Source organism: Strongylocentrotus purpuratus, unplaced genomic scaffold (assembly GCF_000002235.5).
Source record: "Strongylocentrotus purpuratus isolate Spur 01 unplaced genomic scaffold, Spur_5.0 spur5_scaffold_8, whole genome shotgun sequence".
In the NCBI taxonomy this organism is placed as follows: domain Eukaryota; kingdom Metazoa; phylum Echinodermata; class Echinoidea; order Camarodonta; family Strongylocentrotidae; genus Strongylocentrotus; species Strongylocentrotus purpuratus.
The window spans coordinates 10912016-10933528 of NW_022145614.1; the positions used below are offsets into that span (position 1 = coordinate 10912016).

A 21513-nucleotide genomic window follows, 5' to 3' on the forward strand; every position below is an offset into this window, starting at 1 on the left:
ATTTTGCCATCATTGTTGAAACGAGTGTGTGTGAAGGTACAAATCAATGGGCTTTCAATCATTCCTGAATATTTACGTCTGCAGATCGACGGACGATAACAAAATCACGGTCTTTCGGAATAAAGACGTTGCTCGGTTTTGAATTTAGGTCCCACAGAAACAGTTTGTAGGCTTGACAGAGAGCTGACCCAGGCGCGTACGCAGGGGGGGGGGGGGTGTGGGGGTTAAACCCCCCTTTTGTATTTTTTTTATGTGTGTATTTATTTTGGAGGAAACCCCCCTTATTTTTTTATATATTTTTTTATTATAAACAAAAATTTGTGCCAATGGCTATTTTTCAAATTTCGAGACCCAAAAAAAAAAGGTGTCCTCTTACCCCCCCCCCCTCGCTTATTCAGCGGCTGGCTGAGTCCTTGCGAAATTTTCGGCCCGATTTAAAAATGTTAAACCCCCCCCCCCCCCTTGAAAAAATCCTGCGTACGCTACTGAGTTGACCAATAGACCAAACTCATCTGTCGAGCAGAACATTTTGACAAAATAATTAATAATTCCGTAACTTTGTGACCTGTTAAACTCAAAGTATATTAAATTGTGATGATCATTCTTACATGAAACTCTTTAATTAGTGTTAATGACGCTGACTAAGCCACGTTATCTTGTGAGATCACGCCCATAAAAATGATAAAAGAATTAATGGGCTTGAATAATCAAGTGCTTGTGTTAACGGTTGTACCTCTCAAAGCAGAAGTGGATCCAGATTTTTTTGAATATATTTCAAAGATGTTTTATTGATACTTTTCAGTTCACATGACATATTCCATGGAAGGATACATACATTAAATCTTTTGCATAATTGATGCATATATATGATATATATAAATCAATAGCTTGAAACATCTGTTGATGAAGTAAAATAAAGAGGTCACCAGGTCAACAATAATTACAGTAAAAATTAAAACTAATCAAAAACAAAAAGTTGTTGAACACATTCCAATTTCTATGGTGACACGATAGCTTGCCTTTTTGATTTGCAATATGGTGTTCTTCTTTATACGAAGTAAAAAGCATAATTTTAAAACAATCAATGCTTAGCTTGTTTTTCTGGTTTAAGCACAGGTAACTACATCATTTTGCTTTAAATAAAACATGGTTTATTATCATACTTTGGGGGTGCTTCTCTAAATATCATACGATGACTGTTTGTTTTTTTCATCCAGAAAAGATAAGTCAAACATGGACAACATTGGTTTCATTCCAAAACGTCTGAACGTATTATAAATTGCTATAGTGCATGTTCTAAAGTTTCTGAATGTTTACAGCCAAACGTACATTCTAGAGTATAGTGTACATAGTGGCGGTAAATTGCCATTTGGTCTACAACTTGTTCGTCTACTACCCAATTAGTCCATTCCCTTATGATCTACACACAGGCACGTCTACTACCACATAGTCTAATAATCATTTCGTCTTCTTATATTTTAGGCTAATGACCATTTGGTCTCATTTCCATTTGGTCTGATCTTCAATTAGTCCACCACCCATTTTGTATATTGTTCATTTAGTCTCATAACTAGTTAATATAATGCCATTTCGTCTACTATCTATAAGATCTAATATTCATTTCATTATTATTATTATTTAAGACAAACAACATGTTACTCACATGTATTTCCTCATAGAAATACAATCGCGAAGTCTTACAAAAATCAATCAAAGGGCACTTTCAAAACCCTATCGTACACCCCAGAGACACCATATCTGCGATTGTGTTATAGCCTATACTCGTGACGTTTTAAATTGCCATAAGTGATTAGAGATTTTTCAAAAGACAAACCTGATTTATTTAAAAAATGAATTTAAAACAAAACCATGACTGTCCATTTCTTCGGTGTAATTATCTCTCATAACCATACTAAGGAGATACCCCAAGTATCCTTAATACAACTGAACTGCAGCAGAATAAAGGGTGAACAGTTTTGTCAAGATGCCCATACAAGGGAGCATACATTTAGTATAAGATGCAGGTAAAAGTGCAAATGGACATCGGTGCTTTAAAATCTGACAATCGTTAGAAGGTCTTTTTCTCTTGGTGGACACAGTAGAATAATCTCTGAAGAAATTTCGTCATCTTGTCTGCAAAAAAGAGGAAGAAATGAAAAGATATTGATATGATTTCCTCCACAACAGCGATGATGAGGGCGGCAGCAACATTTGGGTATTTTTCAGGTTAAGACTTGTGCAACTGCAATTTGTAATCTACCCAGCAATTTTTTTCCTAATCAAACTTTGAAGGTATCATCTATATGTTACCCTATTTCAAATAAATACCAAAGTCTAACTTTGTTATCAAAGAAAAGGTCACAAACTGATCGTTCAACTCGTTTACAAAACTTGGTAGGAATCACTGGTACGGGAAGGAGACCTCATATGGTTCAAACAAGGTACCTTGTCCTCAGAAATGCTCAGGGGCAGCCCTGAATCTCCCCACTTGTGAAAATTAGATATTTAAACTTACTTTGTCTTTAAAAATACATCGCTGTCTTTTAACCAAACTTGGTAAGAATCTTTCCAAGGGCATGTAGTGGGAGGAGAAACCAAGAACGTCCTACGATGACAGTACTTTTGCCACAAGAGATCTGAGGGGCGAACCCGAAGGGTGTCCTAATGCAATTATTTATAGTTCATGTACACATTTTCTTCTCTCTATTTATTATAAACACACGGTTTGATTTTGATTAACTTGACAGTCCAATTGATAGAAGGTTTAAGTCGTTCAAATGTGGGCCTACTGCAGCACTCTTTCGCGGGTTCACCAAACCAGAATGCTGCCCTCATGAGTGCACAATGCAAGAAAGGCCGACATTGGCGTTTCCCTTGAATGTTGGTATTTCTAATTCTTGCCGCTTTTATATTTCGCCGCTTTTTGTCTAGTAATCAATTTTACTCGAACAGTTGAAGTGTTTTCTGTTGCAATGGGATGTTCCCCAATTTTCATTTCACGAAATGATTGTAATACTATTCTTTTTATTTTTATAGCACTTCAAAGAGAACTTTTCATTACTGTCACCTATATCAACTTTGTAAAAAATAATGATTTCATTATCATAATCTGCCCCGGAAAAAATGGGAGTTGAATTGTACAGGCGACACTCTCTTCATAAGGTGTGTGGGGGTACAGCTCCCCCCTTCCCTACCCCGTGATTGAATACCCATGATGTGAGTTTTACTTACGTGTATACGGCTCAATGGATTTCAGCTTGAATCGTTCATGGAAGAAGAAGAAATAGACGGGGAGACCAACCAAGACGATGAACAGGCCGACAGACTTCCTCATCGGATCCAGATAGAAAGACATACCCGCGATGAAGATTTGACCGCTCATGTAAATAACCACCATCACCATGGGCGCCTAAATATGACAAAAAAAAGCAATGGTACAATTGGTAGGTAGCCCGTGGCGTGGCGTGGAGTGAGCTCACCATATGAGGGGGCACTGGAGCTATAGGTTGGGGGGGGGGGAGGGGGTCTGTGTTACTCGGAAAGTAGAATACAAATTTACAACGCTACTGATTTAAGGCATAATGAGGGGGGTGATCCAGGCAAATTCCTTTCTCATCCTTTCCCCTTCTCCCTTTCCCTTTCTCTCTGTTCTTTCGCTTTTCCTTAGTTCTTATTTTGTTTCACCACTAGATAGAAGGGGGTAGCCCCAGCCCCCTCCTCCGAACCCCTGTCACACTTACTCTGAACGGCCTCTCCAGATCGGGATACTTCCAGCGAAAATAGGGTAATACCGCCACCGTCATCGTATCGAAGATGGTTTCGATGAACATGAGGTACCTGATAAGTGAAATGACCCTGGTCTCGATGAGATAGAGAAGGCTGAGGGCCAGGGTAAAGATGGCCGGGATAGGTGTGTTGTACCTCACGTTTAGCATTGATGTTATCTCTGCAAAGAGTCCCTCTCGAGATGCAGCAAAGACTTGCCTGAAAAATAAATATATATGAACGTTTTAAGGCTAAGATCCTTGATACAGCTCAAGAAACAAACGCGGCCGACGTCCCACGAAGCCCACAGGTCATTATTAGACAGGCAGACCTAATATTAACTTTCTGACCCAAACCCTGTCGATTGGGACAAGACTCATATTGATAATTTCAAATGTTCTATAACCACTCGCATTCGTTCATTTTATTTCAAACTATTTCATAAAGCCATAGCATTACATAACTTCTTGGTCAAAATTAAACGAAAGAATTATCTTAATTGTTCATTTTGCGATTGTGAACCAGAGACTTACTTACCTCTTTTCATTGAATGTCAGACTGTAAAACCCATTTGGGATAATACTATTAAAACTGTTACTCAATAGATTGATAAAGTTATTTTAGTGAATTTTTCAATATTCGAAAGAATGTTTGGCTGTGAAAAGGAAATGTTTTTGACCTATTTATTTCTTATGCTTAAACTACATTTATTTATGCAAATTTCAAAGTAAAATACCAAATTTTCAGGGTTTCAGAACTTATAGTGACTATAATAAAAATCTTGAATATCGTATTGCCCAAAAAGAAAAACAAATTGCCCTTGTACTTTCAAAAAGGGAAGTTTATTTTATAATGTTGTTTTATAATGTTTTATACATTTAGGTTCATGTGCATGTAATTGCCTGCATCTTAGTGTAAATTTACTTTTGATCTTCGTTTTACTGCTTTTTTGTAATCTTTTTATAATTACTTTAAATATTGTGATTGTATTTGATTGTTTCAATAAAACATTAAAAAACAATAACAAATATTATAGATTCATTATGAATTGAACGATATCGACGTCTCGAAAAAAAGAGTATACTTCCAGTCGCACAAAGTGACAAGATAGTCTTATTTAGATGACACATAATTAACACTTTTGTAACAGTCTTATAAAAGACAATCACTTAAGGAAAAACGTTAACCAATAATACTAGTGGCTCATCATAACAGATAATTCGCTAATATATGAAGCAATGACTTTTGGGAGCAAGAAGGTGGAATGAACTCGTAGCTGTAGTCCAAACACGTTTATATTTTATCAATAATCATATATATGTTATTTATTATATTCTTTGTACTTTTGATTTCTTTTCTACACAATGCTATCCATGTTAATTCAGATCCGGGATTGTGATTTTAAAATTTTCCTTCAATAAAACCTTTTCTATCAATCAATCAATCAGTCAATCAGTCAATCAATCAATCATTTACCTTCCATGTTTGCAGGTTTTGCTGTTGAGATTACCCATAGCTGATAACGCAACAAATAGCCAGATCAGCCAAGACCATCGGCCTAGCGTCAGCACACTGTAGTCCTGCAAATGCGTACGTTGAGAATAGTAGATACATTTAGGTCAATGGATCAATGGTGAAATAGCAGCAGTATCGACTAAGACAATTGGGCCCATAGCATAGGCGCCGGAAGTTGGGGGGGGGGGGGGCAGGGGGGTGGGCAGTTGCCCCCCCCCCCCCCAGTCAAAAAAAAAAAATCTGACCGTAATTAAATACCTAAAACCCCTGAGCTTTCATTCTTTCTATCAATGTTCCTTTGTATCTCTTCCCTTCCCTCCCCACCACTCTCTCCCTCTCTCTCTCTCTCTCTCTTTCTCTTCTCTCTACCCCTTTCTCTTTCTATCTCAATACATTTCCTTAATCTCTTTCTCTTGACATGTATGCCTACAGTTTAATGTGTTCAGATGAAAAAGAAAACATTCACAAAAATAATTACAGCAACAACTGCAAACAAACAAGGAAACAAAAATAAAACAAAAAGTTATACTCACCGCTGCTACAGCTTCGGATTCCAAGACATCTTGAGGCGAGAGAAGAGTGAAGTAGGAAATATTTGCCATGGTGTAGAGGATGGTTATAGCTGCCATGGATATCGCCACTCCCAGAGGAATGTTTCTGAGAGAATGCGAAACAACTCAAACTTCTGTAAATGTAATGCTTCCTGGGAGAAATTTCAATTATTTAAACATATTTGTGGCTTACACCCAGTAAATAAGATCGATTGATCGATCTGTATTGAAAAACAAGTCATAACAAATCTTGGAACCAGCGGGACTTGCCCGTTAAGCAGTAGATGCAAGTTCAAGTCCTGCTGGTTCCAAAATTTGTTCTGACTTGTTTTTCAATACAGATCGATCAATCGATCTCATTTACTGGATACGTTTAAATAACTCAAACTTCATTGAAGAAAAAATATAGAACAAAACATACCGATTGCCGTACTGTTTGCAAGTTCGTGGGGAATAATTCTGCGGCTCGGCCTGTGCCCTCCAATGCTTTCTCACAAAACTTTTCCCCCCTTTGATTTCTTATACATGCTTAGTCCTTCCTTCCCACCCATCCATCTCTCTCTCTCTCTCTCTCTCTCTCTCTCTCTCTCTCTCTCTCTCTCTCTCTCTCTCTCTCTTTATACCATGTTGTATCTCATTTCAAACAAACGCTTGTTATGATAGCCCTTCTTCTTCCGCAGATTTATTAATGAATAATTCTTGATATTGTGTTGTCAGTTAGGTTACGTATTATGTTCAAAGAAAAATTGCTATATTTGTATATGATGTAATTTGATTTATATGTTTTGCAGAAGAAAATAAATTCAGATCATTTCAAATTCAAATTCAAATCATGGATTTGTCAACAATAAATTTGAATGGGATGGGGGTGTCACATCCATTTACTTCTTCTCGTATCCGGACACCTATCCCCTGGACATCCACCCCCGGATAACCACCACCAGTCAACTACCCCCTAGGAAAACTACCCCCTTGGACAACTTCCCCCTGGTCAACTACAAATTCATTTCAAATTCAAATTCAAATCATGGATTTGTCAACAATAAATTTGAATGGGATGGGGTGTCACATCCATTTACTTCTTCTCGTATCCGGACACCTACCCCCTGGACATCCACCCCCGGATAACCACCCCCAGTCAACTACCCCCTAGGAAAACTACCCCCTTGGACAACTACCCCCTGGTCAACTACAAATTCATTTCAAATTCTAATTCAAATCATGGATTTGTCAACAATAAATTTGAATGGGATGGGGTGTCACATCCATTTACTTCTTCTCGTATCCGGACACCTACCCCCTGGACATCCACCCCCGGATAACCACCCCAAGTCAACTACCCCTCAGACAACAACCCCCTAGAACAACTACCCCCTAGGACAACTACCCCCGGATAACTACCCCCGGACAACTACCCCATACGGCAACCATCCTCTAGGGCGACTACCTCCCGGACAAATACCCCCTAGGATAGTTGTTCGGGAGGTAGTTGTCCTAGAGGATGGTTGTCGTAGGGTGTAGTTGTCTGGGGGTAGTTATCGGGGGGGGGGGTAGTTGTCCGGGGTAGTTGTCCGGGGGTGGGTGTTCTAGAACCACTTCTTCTTCCTCCTCGCGAAACCACGGTCAGTGTAAACAAAAAAAAGGAAACCCTACCGTTCTGGTCGCTTAATTTCCTCTGTGAGTGACATGACCACATCCCTGTATAAATAAAAATATAAGACATAATGAGAATATTGTAAACAGATTACAATATGCTTTACTATATTTGTATTTGTATTTGTATTATGTTTATGTATATACTATACTACATTATATATTTCATTTTCTGTTCTATCATTATATTTCATACACTCAGCAAAATTAGACAGTTGTTTATATTTTTCTTCTTCAAATTTTGAAAAATCTAAAACGTCAATGAAATATCTATCAAATTAAATAAAAATGAATACTCTACCAAAATTATAAAAAACATAAAATACCCAAATATCAAGAATATTTTCTACTTTGTTATACGAATGGATTCGAGCATATTGCCTTGGGAATAGTCCCTTACTATTAATTTCTGCTATATTGCTTCGGCATGACAACCACAACATCTATCGACTTCTAATTGCTAGGCAAGAATAAATTAAATTATATAATTATCTCTTAATTAGTATAATATACTGGACTACCATTCACCATGGCAAACATTATGTAATGAAATCTTGTAAGTAGTATTGATTATGGGTCGTATCTATAAAACTAGTAAATGCCTTTTCTCATATTTTGCTTGCAGCTTCAAACAAAAATCTACGTAAATGTTAATGGGCCGAATATGAAAACAAATATATGCTCTTGTTCAAAACAAGCATTTACTATTTCGGCAAATTTGAATGTACGCGAAAAAAAAAAATATGCATGTTCTGATTGAAATTTGAATTGAAATGTAACCTTTTACTCGTCTGGAGAAGCAAACGCCGGCAAGAGAATTGGCTTGTGCTTACTAGCCATTAATTGGTTAGAATATCACACGATGCAAGCAAAAGGTTAATCAAATGTTTATACTAGATATCATAGATACGACATAATATATCCTCTATTTGGAGACAGAAGGGCAGTAACTCATATCATTTTACACAGAATTAACGCCCTTCTTGCTTTTGAAAAAGACAATAATGTGATTACCATCCACCAAAGGCGAACATTCCCGAATAAACAGCTAGAGGTATCGTCGTGACGTCCAGATTGCTAGTTTCAAACGCATTCTGTAGGTAAGTGGTCCGACCTGCATTATGAGACGAAAGAAATCAAAATATGTGAATAAAATCTTCAGCGCAACAACGTTCGAGGAGGCATTAAGTATGTTCATATTAAAAACTGTACATACCTAGTAACTGATGATTATAGTTATCAATATTTGTGTTATCATGTTAATTAATCTTGCATTCCTCCACTGCAAATTACACTAGTTCCTAAATGAGTTTAGGTATAACATTCCAAATAGACCATTGTCGTAATGTAATTAAATCTAATGCACAAATCTTTGTTTAGTGCCTCGTTATGAATTAATTAATTCACCTGTTTGAATAATTGAAGTTCAAAAGTCAGAATACGATTTGCATACATTAATAATTATTGCTGGATTGGACAAACATTAATGGCTTGTCCTACCTAACAACATGAAATGTATGCAATTCGCATTCGGACGTTGAAATACAATTATTCACAACAAATGAATGAAATGCTTTATAAAGAGGCACTTAACAAAGATTTGATTACATTAAGACAATTGTCGAAACATTGCTCTTTCTCTCCCCCTCTCCCCCCCTCTCTCTCTCTCTCTCTCTCTCTCCCAAATAAATAAAAACGCAAACGTTTATCAAATTATTTTCTTCCATTGCTACAATGTCCAATGATTGGTGACCAATGATTTTGGAAATGCTATATACATATATTTATTTCTGGCAACTGGGCAGCACTTAACCTTACTCCAAACTTATTTTTTTAATTATATTCCCCCTTCATAATAATGATGATATGAATGGTGAGGTAAGAAGGGTGGAAAATGTTCCATTAAAAAGCAACAGCAAATAACTAACATCAAAATGTCCTTAATTTTATTAATCAAAAATTGTCAATGAGGGCAAATCTGTTAGTTAGATAAACCCTGGAAATGTTCCCCCAGTTTTTTTTCCAACAAACGAAAATTTACTAATTTGTCGACAACCCTACATTTTTTGCCGACAGGACATTCTGAGTGAATGAGGGAAATGGGTGGGGAGTCACATCCATCCAGCCTAGTGACCCCATATTGCCATCAGCCACAGAGTATAGCCTAGCTCTGTCAATTCTATGTCTGGCTGTGTCAAATAGGTAGCTTAATTACAGAGTGGTGAAGTGTGAAGTCATCAAAAAACTATTTTTTAGAATTTCTCAATTTTAACTTCATTTTCCGAAAGAGCAACAAAAATAATGTCCAGATGCTGGATGCTGGAAATCGAATATGTTAAGTATTGGCTGAAATATAGATTTCCTATAGGATCAGTATTTTGCTCTGGTTCATAACTTTACGAGCCAGAGCAAAATAACACTGAGTTCCTATAGAACCTATTTATTCAGATGGTCATATCTCAGCCAATACTTAACATATTCAATTGGTTTTCAATTATTCTATTGATGCTCTTTCGGAAAAAGGAGTTAAAGTTGAGAAATTCTAAAAATAAACTTGTATGATGTCATAGCTTCGGTACTCTAGTCTCACAGTGCAGACACACTGTTATGCAAAGCGACTGGCAAGGGTTTGTGTCTACAAACTACCCCCCCCCCTCTGGATCCAGGGACGTAAAAGTATGAAGACCTACCCTGAGTGAGATTATAGATGCCAGAAACAATAACCACCAGGAGTCCAAAGGTCTTCGTCATTGTAAAGAAGCCGGCGATGCGAGTCGGTAATTTGGCGCTGACACAGTTGACGAATAACATAAAAACTGCAAATTGTACAATGATGAATTGCAAATACTCAAAAAGAGAAATGGAAACTAAGAGATTTGTACATCGTAGTATATGTGAATTTATAATACTCTTGGGCAAGTCATATAATTTATTATAACAAAATTATGTAATGACGAATTAAGAAAAAATATTTTAATTGCACTATTCATCTTACCTCATCTCGCAACGCTCATTAATTTAATTATGTAGAATAATTCATGCAACGATCAACAGTGCAAACAGTACAATGCCATTTTTCGTTCAAAAAATGAAAGATGTAGGGCACTAATACCTGTTGATTGCTTTAGTACCTACGCTAATCAAAACTTTGGGGCAATTAGCGCATACGCCAGTAATCCGAAGCCATATCTCAACTGCTAATTTTGCACTTATTTTTGTGTACGATATCAGACATCGCGATATCTTACATGAAACATCAATGACCGATGCATCCGTTGGCGCAGCCCTCCGTCAGGCAATTGATGCTGTGTTTGACATAGGCATGAATTATGCGTCACTCTTGGTTGGTTGGTGGATTGTTTGTTTTACCTGCTAAGAAAGCATGTGTATGCTTGTAATAGTAAGCAACCGGGGGACCGACAGCTTTAAGTCCTCTCCGAGAGACTTGATAATAAGGATTGATGCCTTATCAAAGTACCTCCCACTTATGAGACCACTGCTCTACCACTGAGTCGCTGCGCCTCACTTCGTGCGTCAAAGACCACACCAGTCGCTGACGCAGTCCCGCGTAAGCAACATTTTAATGCCGACTCGTATGTTACAACGGACATTCGGTATTATACTTACGGACGGCGCAAAAACTGATGAATCGCAAGCTGATGAGTGGTGGACTGACGCACTGAAGAATTGGAGTAAGGAGATACTGAGACACGACTTGAGCCTGGATTGCCATCGATGCCGAGTTCACAGTCACAATGGTCCAGAGCTTCAAGAAGCCAGCAGTCCTTCCCCATCCCTCTAACATGAATGTGAATTCACCTTTAAAGAATACCAACGCATAGACAATCATGGCGTATCCATTATATTTATACACAGTGAGGCAAAACTAAGATACCCCCCTTTTGTGTGTGAAATACTGGGGCCACCTTATTTTGAAGCCATTTTAGCAACCTCAGACACCCACTGCCATGGATACATTTTTTCGGGGGGGGGGGGGGGGGGGAGGGGTTGCTTAAAATTGAGAGTTTAGATCGGACCAAATTATGACACTTTTATTTCCATTCATGTTCAGAACTCCGCAATACTTTGTTACCTATGGGACACCGAATGACAAAATTCCTTGGAATAATGACGATCTTTAAGTCTTTCGAAAGATATCAACTCAAGGGCAATTAAAATACCATTTTCCTTTTGAATATCCAATTGAAATCATGTTCGGATTACGTAAGAGGTCATTGCAATGTTCGCATATTCGTCTTTGCGATCGTGTTCTCATGGCATAATATATAATTCTGTTACCTCCTGATTTGCGAAACATTAGCGCCAGTTCTGAGTAGATGAAGCAGCCACATGTTTGGATGACACCGCATATCACCCAGAAGATGAGAGCAAGACCGACTGATCCGCCTGCTCCCTGCAAGACACCCTTAGGAGAGATGAAGATACCTGTTCCAACAACGGTCGCGATCTGCAAGATAGGAAGGGGGATGGGGCGGGGGGGGGGGGGGGGAGGTTGTAAATAAAGTCTCGCTTTCTTTTGTAGGTATATATACATGTATGTCATGGATAAAGACCGCAAGTTTTCAACATTTTACTGATTATCATCTTGAAAATGAGTATCATCACCATCATCATTTGATACAGTAGGCTTGCGGGTGCACCATGTAAGAGAGAGGGAGGATTGAGGAGTCCTGAACAGGACTCTCGGTAATCTTTCTTGAGGGTTTGTAGTTCTGAAAAGGACTGTTGGTATAGTCTTGAAAAAGACTGTTGGTTATCTTTCTTAGCTTATAGTTCTAAGGAGAACTATAGCGCTTGGAGAGGATGAGTGGCGGGAGTGGCTCGACGTTTAGAACAGGTTGACTATCCGTCGTCAGGAGTGGAGAATAGCTGGCGTGCGTGGGGTGGGGTGCGGACGTCGGACGTCATCATTTTGTCTTTCATCATCGCCAGCAGCAGAATCATCATCATCATCATCATCATCATCATCATTATCATCATCATTATCATCATCATCATCATCATCTTCATCATCATCATCATCATCATCATCATTATCATGATATCGTCATCAAGAACAAGAACGAAAACAGAGACAAAAATAATAACAAAAACAGCTACTAAATCCCCTTCTTCATCAGTACATTATCTGCATCCTCCTCCTCCCCCTCCTCCCCCTCCTCCTCCTCCTTTTCCTCATCCTCCTCCTCTCATTACTCCTCCCCTCCCCCTACTCCTCCTCCTCACCCCTACCCTTAAAACTACACACCATGAATGCAAGATCTACCCGTGTTTATGAGTTGTGAAGACCAAGTTAGCGGAGGATTTATCTAAATAACTAAACAACAAACACTTATCAACTTAATTATTTGTACCCCTTGTAAGTTGGATGTTTTTTTTTCGTATCTCAAGAATGAAATGTGAACTGGTTGAATTAGGGCCTTTGTTGAATACCTTTAGATGTAAACTTTAAAATAATAAACTTTAACATTATTCGGGGCTAATCAATCTCTTGCACGTCCTTGCACGTCTTCAGCTCTCTGTTTCATATGAATACATGTACCATGATCTACTTCAATTTGAACTTAGCACCGGACGAATCAAAGATACTTAGATAATATCCTTTAATCATGACCTCTCTTTCCTTTTCTGGAGGAAGTAGGGGCAGAGGAGAAGTAGGCCAATACACTCATGAGGCAAAGGCTTGATAAGTGTCAATTGGCACTTGAACTGGAACAAATCAAATCAAAACATAGGAAGACATGGTCGTTTACCAAGTTTACTTTTAACAAACTGATTCCAACAGAATATGCCTATAACAAATAATAATTAGGGTGTTACAACTGTAATAAGGAAAAGTAATAACTGTATCTGTTTATAGAAATGAAACATAAAAAAGGATTGACACTTATACGAAGCTTGATGGCGTGACAATCGTATTCAAAACATAGTAATTGCTTTTTACGAAGAGGAGGAATACTTTTCGTTGCATTATTAAACATAAATTTAAAAAAAAGGATAGGGATAAAATGTGACATACTTGACAACGAAAGGAGGAAATGGTAGAATGTTAAAAGTGACAACTGAGTAGAAGAGATAGAATATTGCAAAAGGAAGAAGTGTTGGCTCAATGAATCCTTACCGTATGAGAGATGACACCAAGCAGACCGATGTGTCGAGGGATGAATACCTTACTGCCACTCGAATCTGAACCTTCCACTTCGGTCACATTGACAACGTCCTGACTGTTGCTGTAGAAGAAAGTATATTGATTTCAAAACAACTCTCAAAGGGAGCTCCGGGCTTTTATGTAGTTTAAAGTCTAGGGTTAAGGTTAGGGTTGCAATTGAGTTTTAGGTCAGGTTTGGAGTTGGGATTGGGTAGGCATGTGTTGGGTCCTGGGTAGAAGTTAGGAATTCAGTATTGGATGAGAACCCTTGAATTAAGAAATAAAGCACGGAACAATAATAAATATTGTTGTCGTAGGAGCAAATGCCGCGTCACCTAACATGCCTAAGATATAGTTCGATGTATTTACTAAGAACTAGAAGGGCGTTAACAGCATGTTAAAGTATATTAGTTGAACTCAACAGACTTAGAGTTGTGTTCTGAAATGTTTCTTCTGACCCCGTTGACTGTACATTATTTTGCATTTACTGTCGCATTTGGGGAGCGGGTTCGACACACTGCAGTATTTGCGATGTTTTGTAAATAAATTAAGCAAGGGCAAAGTAAAATGTAGTTTGTTTTAACTGATAACTAGGATGAAGTTGAAAAGTTCAAAAACATTATTTATAAGTGCCGAGGAACGAACTTACAAGAAGGCACGCATCCGGATGCAAGGCAAATGTAAAACAATCGAAGGTTATCGGAAGGTGATATAAGTAGGGGTTGGGATTGTTTTCACAATCAAAAGGAGGCATTGTTATTTTTTACATTGGACACTCCTGTGACTTTATAGTTCATGAGATCAACATTTCCGTTCTCATGAATCCTCTGGTAATCGAAATTAATGCCCTTCATTACTTCCTCTCTAGCGTTATTAGATGGGACAATGGATTTTGTAAAAGTTTTATACGTAGTACAATACGAAAGCTGTTCCGAGTAATGCCATCAGAACGAAAATATTATTGTTTGCACTTTTGACTCTTTATGTCTAAAAGCATCAAAGTTTGTCGAATAAAAAATAATTCTTGTTTGTATTTCTTTTATTGTTGATCCTTTCATTTCAAATTAAACATCACCTAGTATCAACCCAAATTATGGTGGATTATATAACAAAATATAAATGACGTGAGATGTACACAATCATACATACAAGCAAAAACAATCAAATGAATATAGTTGGCGATTGCTGGTATAAAGAGATTTCAAAAGCTTACAAGAGACAACCAGAGATAGGCAATGCTCATCAGAAAAGAAAAATTATACAAAGAGCAGGCACCTGGTTAAATAAAAGAAAAATATTAAACGCTATCTCTCATTCCTACTGACCCTCCATTATATTAAACATGCTTGTCCACTTGGCAGCATGGATGACTTATTTGTTTTTTCTTTGTGCAATGTAATGTTCGACAGATTTGAACGACAAATGAAAATTACAAAAGTGACTGGGAGTAGGCTCTGTAACGCCGCACCGACACCTAAGAATATATTGTTTACCTAACAGCAGCAGAACATTCGAGAGATAGATATTTCTAGACTTACGAGGCTCATAAATACCACAGAGAACATGCATTTTTTCTTCTAAAAGGATGAAAGCTCAAATCCTGCAAAGAGGGTGCTAAGGTCGTTCCAAAATTTGTTAATGACATGACAGGAAAAGCAAAGGTGTACCAAGGTTTTGGGTGACGTTTCATACAAAGTCAAAGGGAATACTCTGCATCTGTAAATTTGTGAATTCGGAAAAGCCAAACTTTTGTAGGGATCAAATCGTTAATGATGTCAATTGTAAAGCTCTTAGCTTTGTATCTATGGTAATACGACATTAAAGTTTTAAAAGTTCTTTTATTTGTTGAGTAAACAATACATGTAATACTCATCAATATACTGAACCATATATTAATATGGGAACACTTTCTAAAACGGATTTTAATATGTAATGTTTATGTATGGTAGCAAAATTATTCGAGGGATGACGGCCATTTGTTTACTTCAATTCAATCAGAGCACAAATTTTAATCATTAAGTTGGTAAAATAAAATAGGATTACTATCTAGAGGTGTTGTGGTCGAGTGGATACGTCACCGGACTGTCGATCACAAGGTACGCGGTTTGAGTCCCGCCGCGGCACTAATGTCCTTTGGCAAGACATTGATTGATCTACAATTGCCACACTCAACCCAGGTGAGGTAAATGGGTACCTGGTAGGATTATTCCTTGAAATGCACTGTGGGCTGATAAGGCTGCCGGAGCTTAAGGTAGGGTAATAAAGTCCAAAGCTCTTTGGAAGCGCATAGAGATGTTACTTCATAACGTATTATGCGCTATACAAGAACTGAACTATTATTATTATTATTATCATAATTTACTTATTCATTCATTTATTCGTTAATTAGTGTATCTTTCTATTTATCTATTCATTTTTTTTAATTCAGTGGGTCCGATTCATTCGGCACGCACTTAAAAAATACCAAAAAAATATATGCATCTGAAAACTCCAGGGCCAGTGTGACGTCATCGGTATCATGGGCAGTAGCACTTTCTACAGTATAGTAAATGATTAAGATATAAACCTATACGTTTTTAATACATTCTCGTGTAATTAATCCCCGATGTAATTGGTTATGTAAAACTTCCGTTCATGGGTGTTTGGGTAAGTAATTATCATAATATGTTCATAATGAGTATATGTTATTTCCCCTTTTCATATTTTTAACCAGGAACTCCCTTGTACATATCAATTCACCCGATGTCCTAAAACCTGATATTCAATCTGTTTTCTGGTATTGAAAAAAAGCATACTGCAAATTAGCATTAAATAGGTATACAAGCAACAATACAAATATAACATTTCAGAAGTTTATTGATCGTCTTTATGATTTTCTTTAGATTGACACATACACACTAAGAAATAGGGGTACATTTGGGGTGCAGATCGCTGCTACAATAGCAGCCACCTATAGGGTGCAAGTCTGCAATACATGGCTGCTATTGTAGCAGCGGTCTGCACCCCTAAGGGTGCTCGTTTGCACCCCTAATGGTGCTCTTTTGCACCTCTAAGGGTGCAAGTCTGCAAAATTGCACCCTATAGGTTTTTAGTGTGTAGAGTAATAACAACATGATAAATTTATCAATCAAGATTAAATCGCATTCCCACAATCACTTCATGAAAAGAGGTAAACAAAAACCATATAACAACCATATAATATTTATCTACACTATGACGTACATACCGACATGCGTGACACAACTATATATTCTAAAAACAAATACAATTACAATTAAAAAAACATATCAGATTAACATAAATTTATATCATTTCAAAATCTCATCTTAACCTAAAATGAAACTTCTAATAACACACAAGACCTCCTACCTTCTCGCCATCACGCTCTTCGTATTGGCCTTCGTCGCGGGGGTAAGAGTAAAGATTTAATAAAGCGCGCCTCTATCAAAATAATGTTGCATGGATTCCCGCGAAAGGCATACTGACTTGTCTAATTCGCAACTAGTCCACTGCATATCTGCTGATATCGTGTGGTCAATAGGCACGAGGGGAGGGGGCATGTTCCCTCCAATCTGGAAATGAAGAAAAAAGGTGAAGGAACAGGGAAGCGGATAGAGAGAGAGAGCGAGAGAGAGAAAGAAAGAGAGAGAGAGAGAGAAAGAAAGAGAAAGGGAGAGGGGAAGGTAACGTGGCATGAACTCAGTACGACACCTTCCACACCCCATCACTCGACGGCCTTGTACGATCGAACTTTATTAAACACTTAATTAGTGCTGTGCCCCCCCCCCATGATACCAATGACCTCTCAGCTGAACATTTGCTACGCCTCTGTCACGTATTCGTACATGAACGACAATAAATGAGGGGCGCTATCATGAAAACGACGTTGCCTTTCATTTTTAGTTTGATATAACAAATAACATCATTTTCGCTAACATAAAAGATTACATCTTTTTCAGAATACGGCCCCAGACGATTCGTGAAATGAATGTGGTCATATTTTAATTTGTTTAGTTGCAATGCGACCTATTTCATTCTTCTTCATATTCTTCTTACCTCTGGAGCAAGCGTCGAGACATCGTCCTTTACTGTCAACCATGTGTTAAACATTTCCTTGAATTATTATAAATTTTTTCAATTTACACTGGATGGCGACAAGATCTTCCCTGTTAGACTATTTGCATGTGGAATCAAACTCGTCAAGCATCTTGTAAACCCGAACAACGGTACCTGGCTCCGAGCAGACGAGGTCGTCATTGCCTCCACTTTGCAGCGTCCGTCTTTACGCCTTTTGGAACTTGACCTCTCTCGACTTCACAAAGAGATTTCCGGTTTGTTTCCTAGATTCTTTTCGAACAGCGGACTAAGACTGTCAGCAGCTTCAGCTTATCTTCATAATCTGACTGAACCTGTTACCTCTCCGTTCTCGATCATAACTAAAGACAACAAGAACATTCTTGCCACGCCGACTAAATCGATATATCGAATCTTCAACCGTGCTATTAACTTTCTTCCTAGAGCTCAAGTTACTCATTGGCACGAGGCTGGGTTACTTTCCCCTTCTAAACTAATCAACTGGACTGAAATCTACTGCTATCCATCATCTAAGAAAGATGGGGACACTCAGTACAAACTATTACACAATGTTCTTCCGTCCCTTGCCGTTCTTCATCATCTTAATCCCGATATCTCCTCTTCATGTGGATGGTGTGGCAAGAAGGGAACTATTCTACACCTCTTTATCGAGTGTACTTCTATACAACCGGCCTTGGATCTTCTTCATCATCTTCTGTCAAGTCTTCTACCCGAAGTAAACATTGACTTTGACCTCTACTGGACTCTGGTTCCACATGCAAGAGGTCGTAACAGGGAGGCCGTGCGCCTATCCAACTTTTTTATTGGCATTCTTAAAAGCACATTATATTGGCTTTATCGTACCTCTCGTTTTCTTGATCCACTTCCTTTTTGGAAACTTAGAATCAAGAACAGAGTCATTCTTGATTATGAATTTCACAAATTACAAAACAATTTGGTGTTATTTCATAAGATATGGTCGTACAATAATGTACTCTTTCTTTCAGATGATATTGATCTCACATGGTTGATTTAATTGTTGTTTGTGATAAGTTTGTCTTGAGAAGAAGCTCATAGTTGGAAGTTATGAATTCCCATAATTTAATCGTTTTGAAACACTCTATGGATGTGTAATCATTTGTAATCAGTGTTTAGTACAATTTATGTTTTTTCTCAATTTCTACCGTCGAAATTATTGTTTTTTTTATGAATTGTTTAATGGTTACTTTCTCATGTATTACGTACTACTTGTTGTTGATTATTGGTATATGATTCACAAACACTTATTATATTAAGTGCATCACTGTTATTTTTTTATCTGTTTTAATTATTATATGTATTGTAAATAAAGTTTTACTTTCAAAAAAAGTCTTCTTCTTCTTCTTCTTCTTCTACTTCTTCTTCTTCTTCTTAATTAAAACAAATGTTGTCTTGTTTTTTCAGGCTAGCCGCTCTTTTATGCAGGCCCTGTAATTATTAGTACCCGAGCAATCGCCAAGTAATCATTTACACCTGGGTGTAAATGCGGATCAACGTCTTGCCAAAGGATGTTAGTGCCGGGCTGGGATTTGAACCCTCAACCTTTGGATTGAGAGTCAAGTGAATGAACCACTATACAACGGCACCCCCACTACCCCTCTTCTATTTTTCTTCTTGTTCTTCCCTTTTTTTTCTTTTCATTCCTTTTCCTTCTCTTCTCACTATGAACATTACGGACAAAGAAAGAGGACAAAATATACAGTTCCTCAGGTAGATAAAGGAACATACTTTCACTGCTATTATGTAAATATGTGTAAAACAGGTGTCACATGCATATTCGCCTGTTTTACACAATTTTACATAATAGCTGTGAAGGAATGTTCTTTGTCTACCTGAGGAACTGTATATTTTGTCCTCTTTCTTTGTCCGTCATATTCATAGTGTCTCAAACCTGTAGTCACCTGGCGCCACGTACTCCAAATATACCTTCCAGTCAATAATATATTATTTTATCTTGTCCATTTAACTTCGACCCATTGATGTGCTCACTCTTGCTGAACGATGAAAAGGCTAACTTTTAGTGCGAAACGTATGGAGCGCCAAAGGGGCCAATATCAACAGTCACAAAAACAAACAAAGATGCATACAAACAAACAAAGAAGCATACAAACAAACAAAGGACAGAGCAAAATAGACAAAGTACCCAGAAGAAAGGACCAATTAACAAAGAATAAATCAAAGGTCAGAGCAAAATAGACAAAGTACAGGTCAGAAGAAACAGAGGGCGTTTTGGTTTACGGTAAGCAAATAGACATCAGGCACGAAAACGAGAAAGGACAAACTCAAAAGGACATCACCTCAGCTACGAAGTGACCCTCAAAGGACAACAGAGGGCGTTTTGGTTTACGGTAAGCAAATAGACATCAAGCACGAAAACGAGAAAGGACAAACTCAAAAGGACATCAGCTCAGCTACGAAGTGACCCTCAAAGGACAACAGAGGGCGTTTTGGTTTACGGTAAGCAAATAGACATCAAGCACGAAAACGAGAAAGGACAAACTCAAAAGGACATCAGCTCAGCTACGAAGTGACCCTCAAAGGACAACAGAGGGCGTCCTCGAGGTTTTTTTCTTTTTAATCTAGGGCCTACTCCAATATAATACGCTGTAGGTCAATACAACAAATATGGGCTTTCATCGAAAGGGTGCGGTGCGGTGCGGCGCGGTGTGGTGTGCTCAACGCACCCATTCGATAAAAGAGGGGGGCCTTTTCTCGAAAGGATGCGTTGAAAGCGGAGTACCATTTTAACACACCCTTTCGATGAAAGCGGGGGGGAGGGGGGGGGGGGCTTTTCTCGAAAGGGTGCGTCGACTAGTCTTTCGCATCAGTCGTTTAAAATGAGGATCTCGGACAGAAGGTAATAGTTGCCAATTTAAGTATATCGAAAATGTATTAAGTGAAATGGAATGGTCTTGATTACAGAGTGGTCTCTTTGATGGGGGAGACAGAGAGAAGGAAAAAAGGGAAAGGGAAGATAAAAGGAAAGAAAGAAGAGGAAGAAGAAGAAGAAAAGAGGGAAACGGGGGCGAAAGGCTCTTGCCTCCCCCCCCCGCCAAAAAATAAATAAGAGAGAAAGAGAGAAGGGAAAGGGAAAGGGAAAGAGAATAAAAAAGGAAAGGAAGAAGAATATGAAGAAAAGAGGGGCTCTTGCCTCCTCCTCCTCCCCCTGCCAAAAGATAAGTAAGAGAGAGAAGGGAAAGGGAAAGGGAAAGAGAAGATAAAAGGAAAGAAAGAAGAGGAAAAAGAAGGAAACGGAGGCGAAGGGCTCTTGCCTCCTAGCCCTTCTTCCCCTCCTCCCCCCCCCCCGCCAAAAAAAATAAATAAGAGAGAGAGAGAAGGGAAAGGGAAAGAGAAGATAAAAGGAAAGAAAGAAGAGGAAGAAGAAGAAAAGAGGGTAACGGGGGCAAAGGGCTCTTGCCTCCTTTCTTTCCTATTCTCCCGCTTTTTTGTTTTTCTCTTTCTTTCTTTTCTTTCTTCTCTATTCTTTCCTTTCTTTTCTTTTTTTCTTTTCTTTTTCTTTTTTCTTTTCTTTCCCTTTTACTCTCTTTTTCCCCCTCCCCCTTTTCTCTTTTTCCCGACGGAAGCGCAATTTTACCGACAATATCCTGACAGGTGGGGGGGGGGGGGTGTCGCACCCCCACACCCCCTTTGGAGACGCCCCTGCCTTCGCCACTGTTGGCGACCACAAGGCTATCAATACAAATTAAGACATATTAATGAAGATTCTTTTTTAATGTTGCAGAGAGA

General features: G+C 38.3%; 1 protein-coding gene across 1 annotated transcript; it reads right to left on the reverse strand.

The window, feature by feature from the left end:
* Window positions 1-520: 520 nt before the first annotated feature.
* On the reverse strand, window positions 521-17244 carry LOC585262 (Y+L amino acid transporter 2). The gene is made up of 12 exons (XM_030976071.1): window positions 17023-17244; window positions 13627-13735; window positions 11784-11952; window positions 11112-11303; window positions 10175-10300; window positions 8499-8598; window positions 7485-7529; window positions 5814-5937; window positions 5242-5345; window positions 3741-3984; window positions 3232-3409; window positions 521-2133 (listed from the first exon to the last, which is right to left on the reverse strand). The coding sequence occupies exons 1-12, from the start codon at window positions 17031-17033 to the stop codon at window positions 2069-2071; spliced, it is 1467 nt and encodes a 488-aa protein (XP_030831931.1). The 5' UTR covers window positions 17034-17244; the 3' UTR covers window positions 521-2068.
* Between the last annotated feature and the right edge of the window lie 4269 nt (window positions 17245-21513).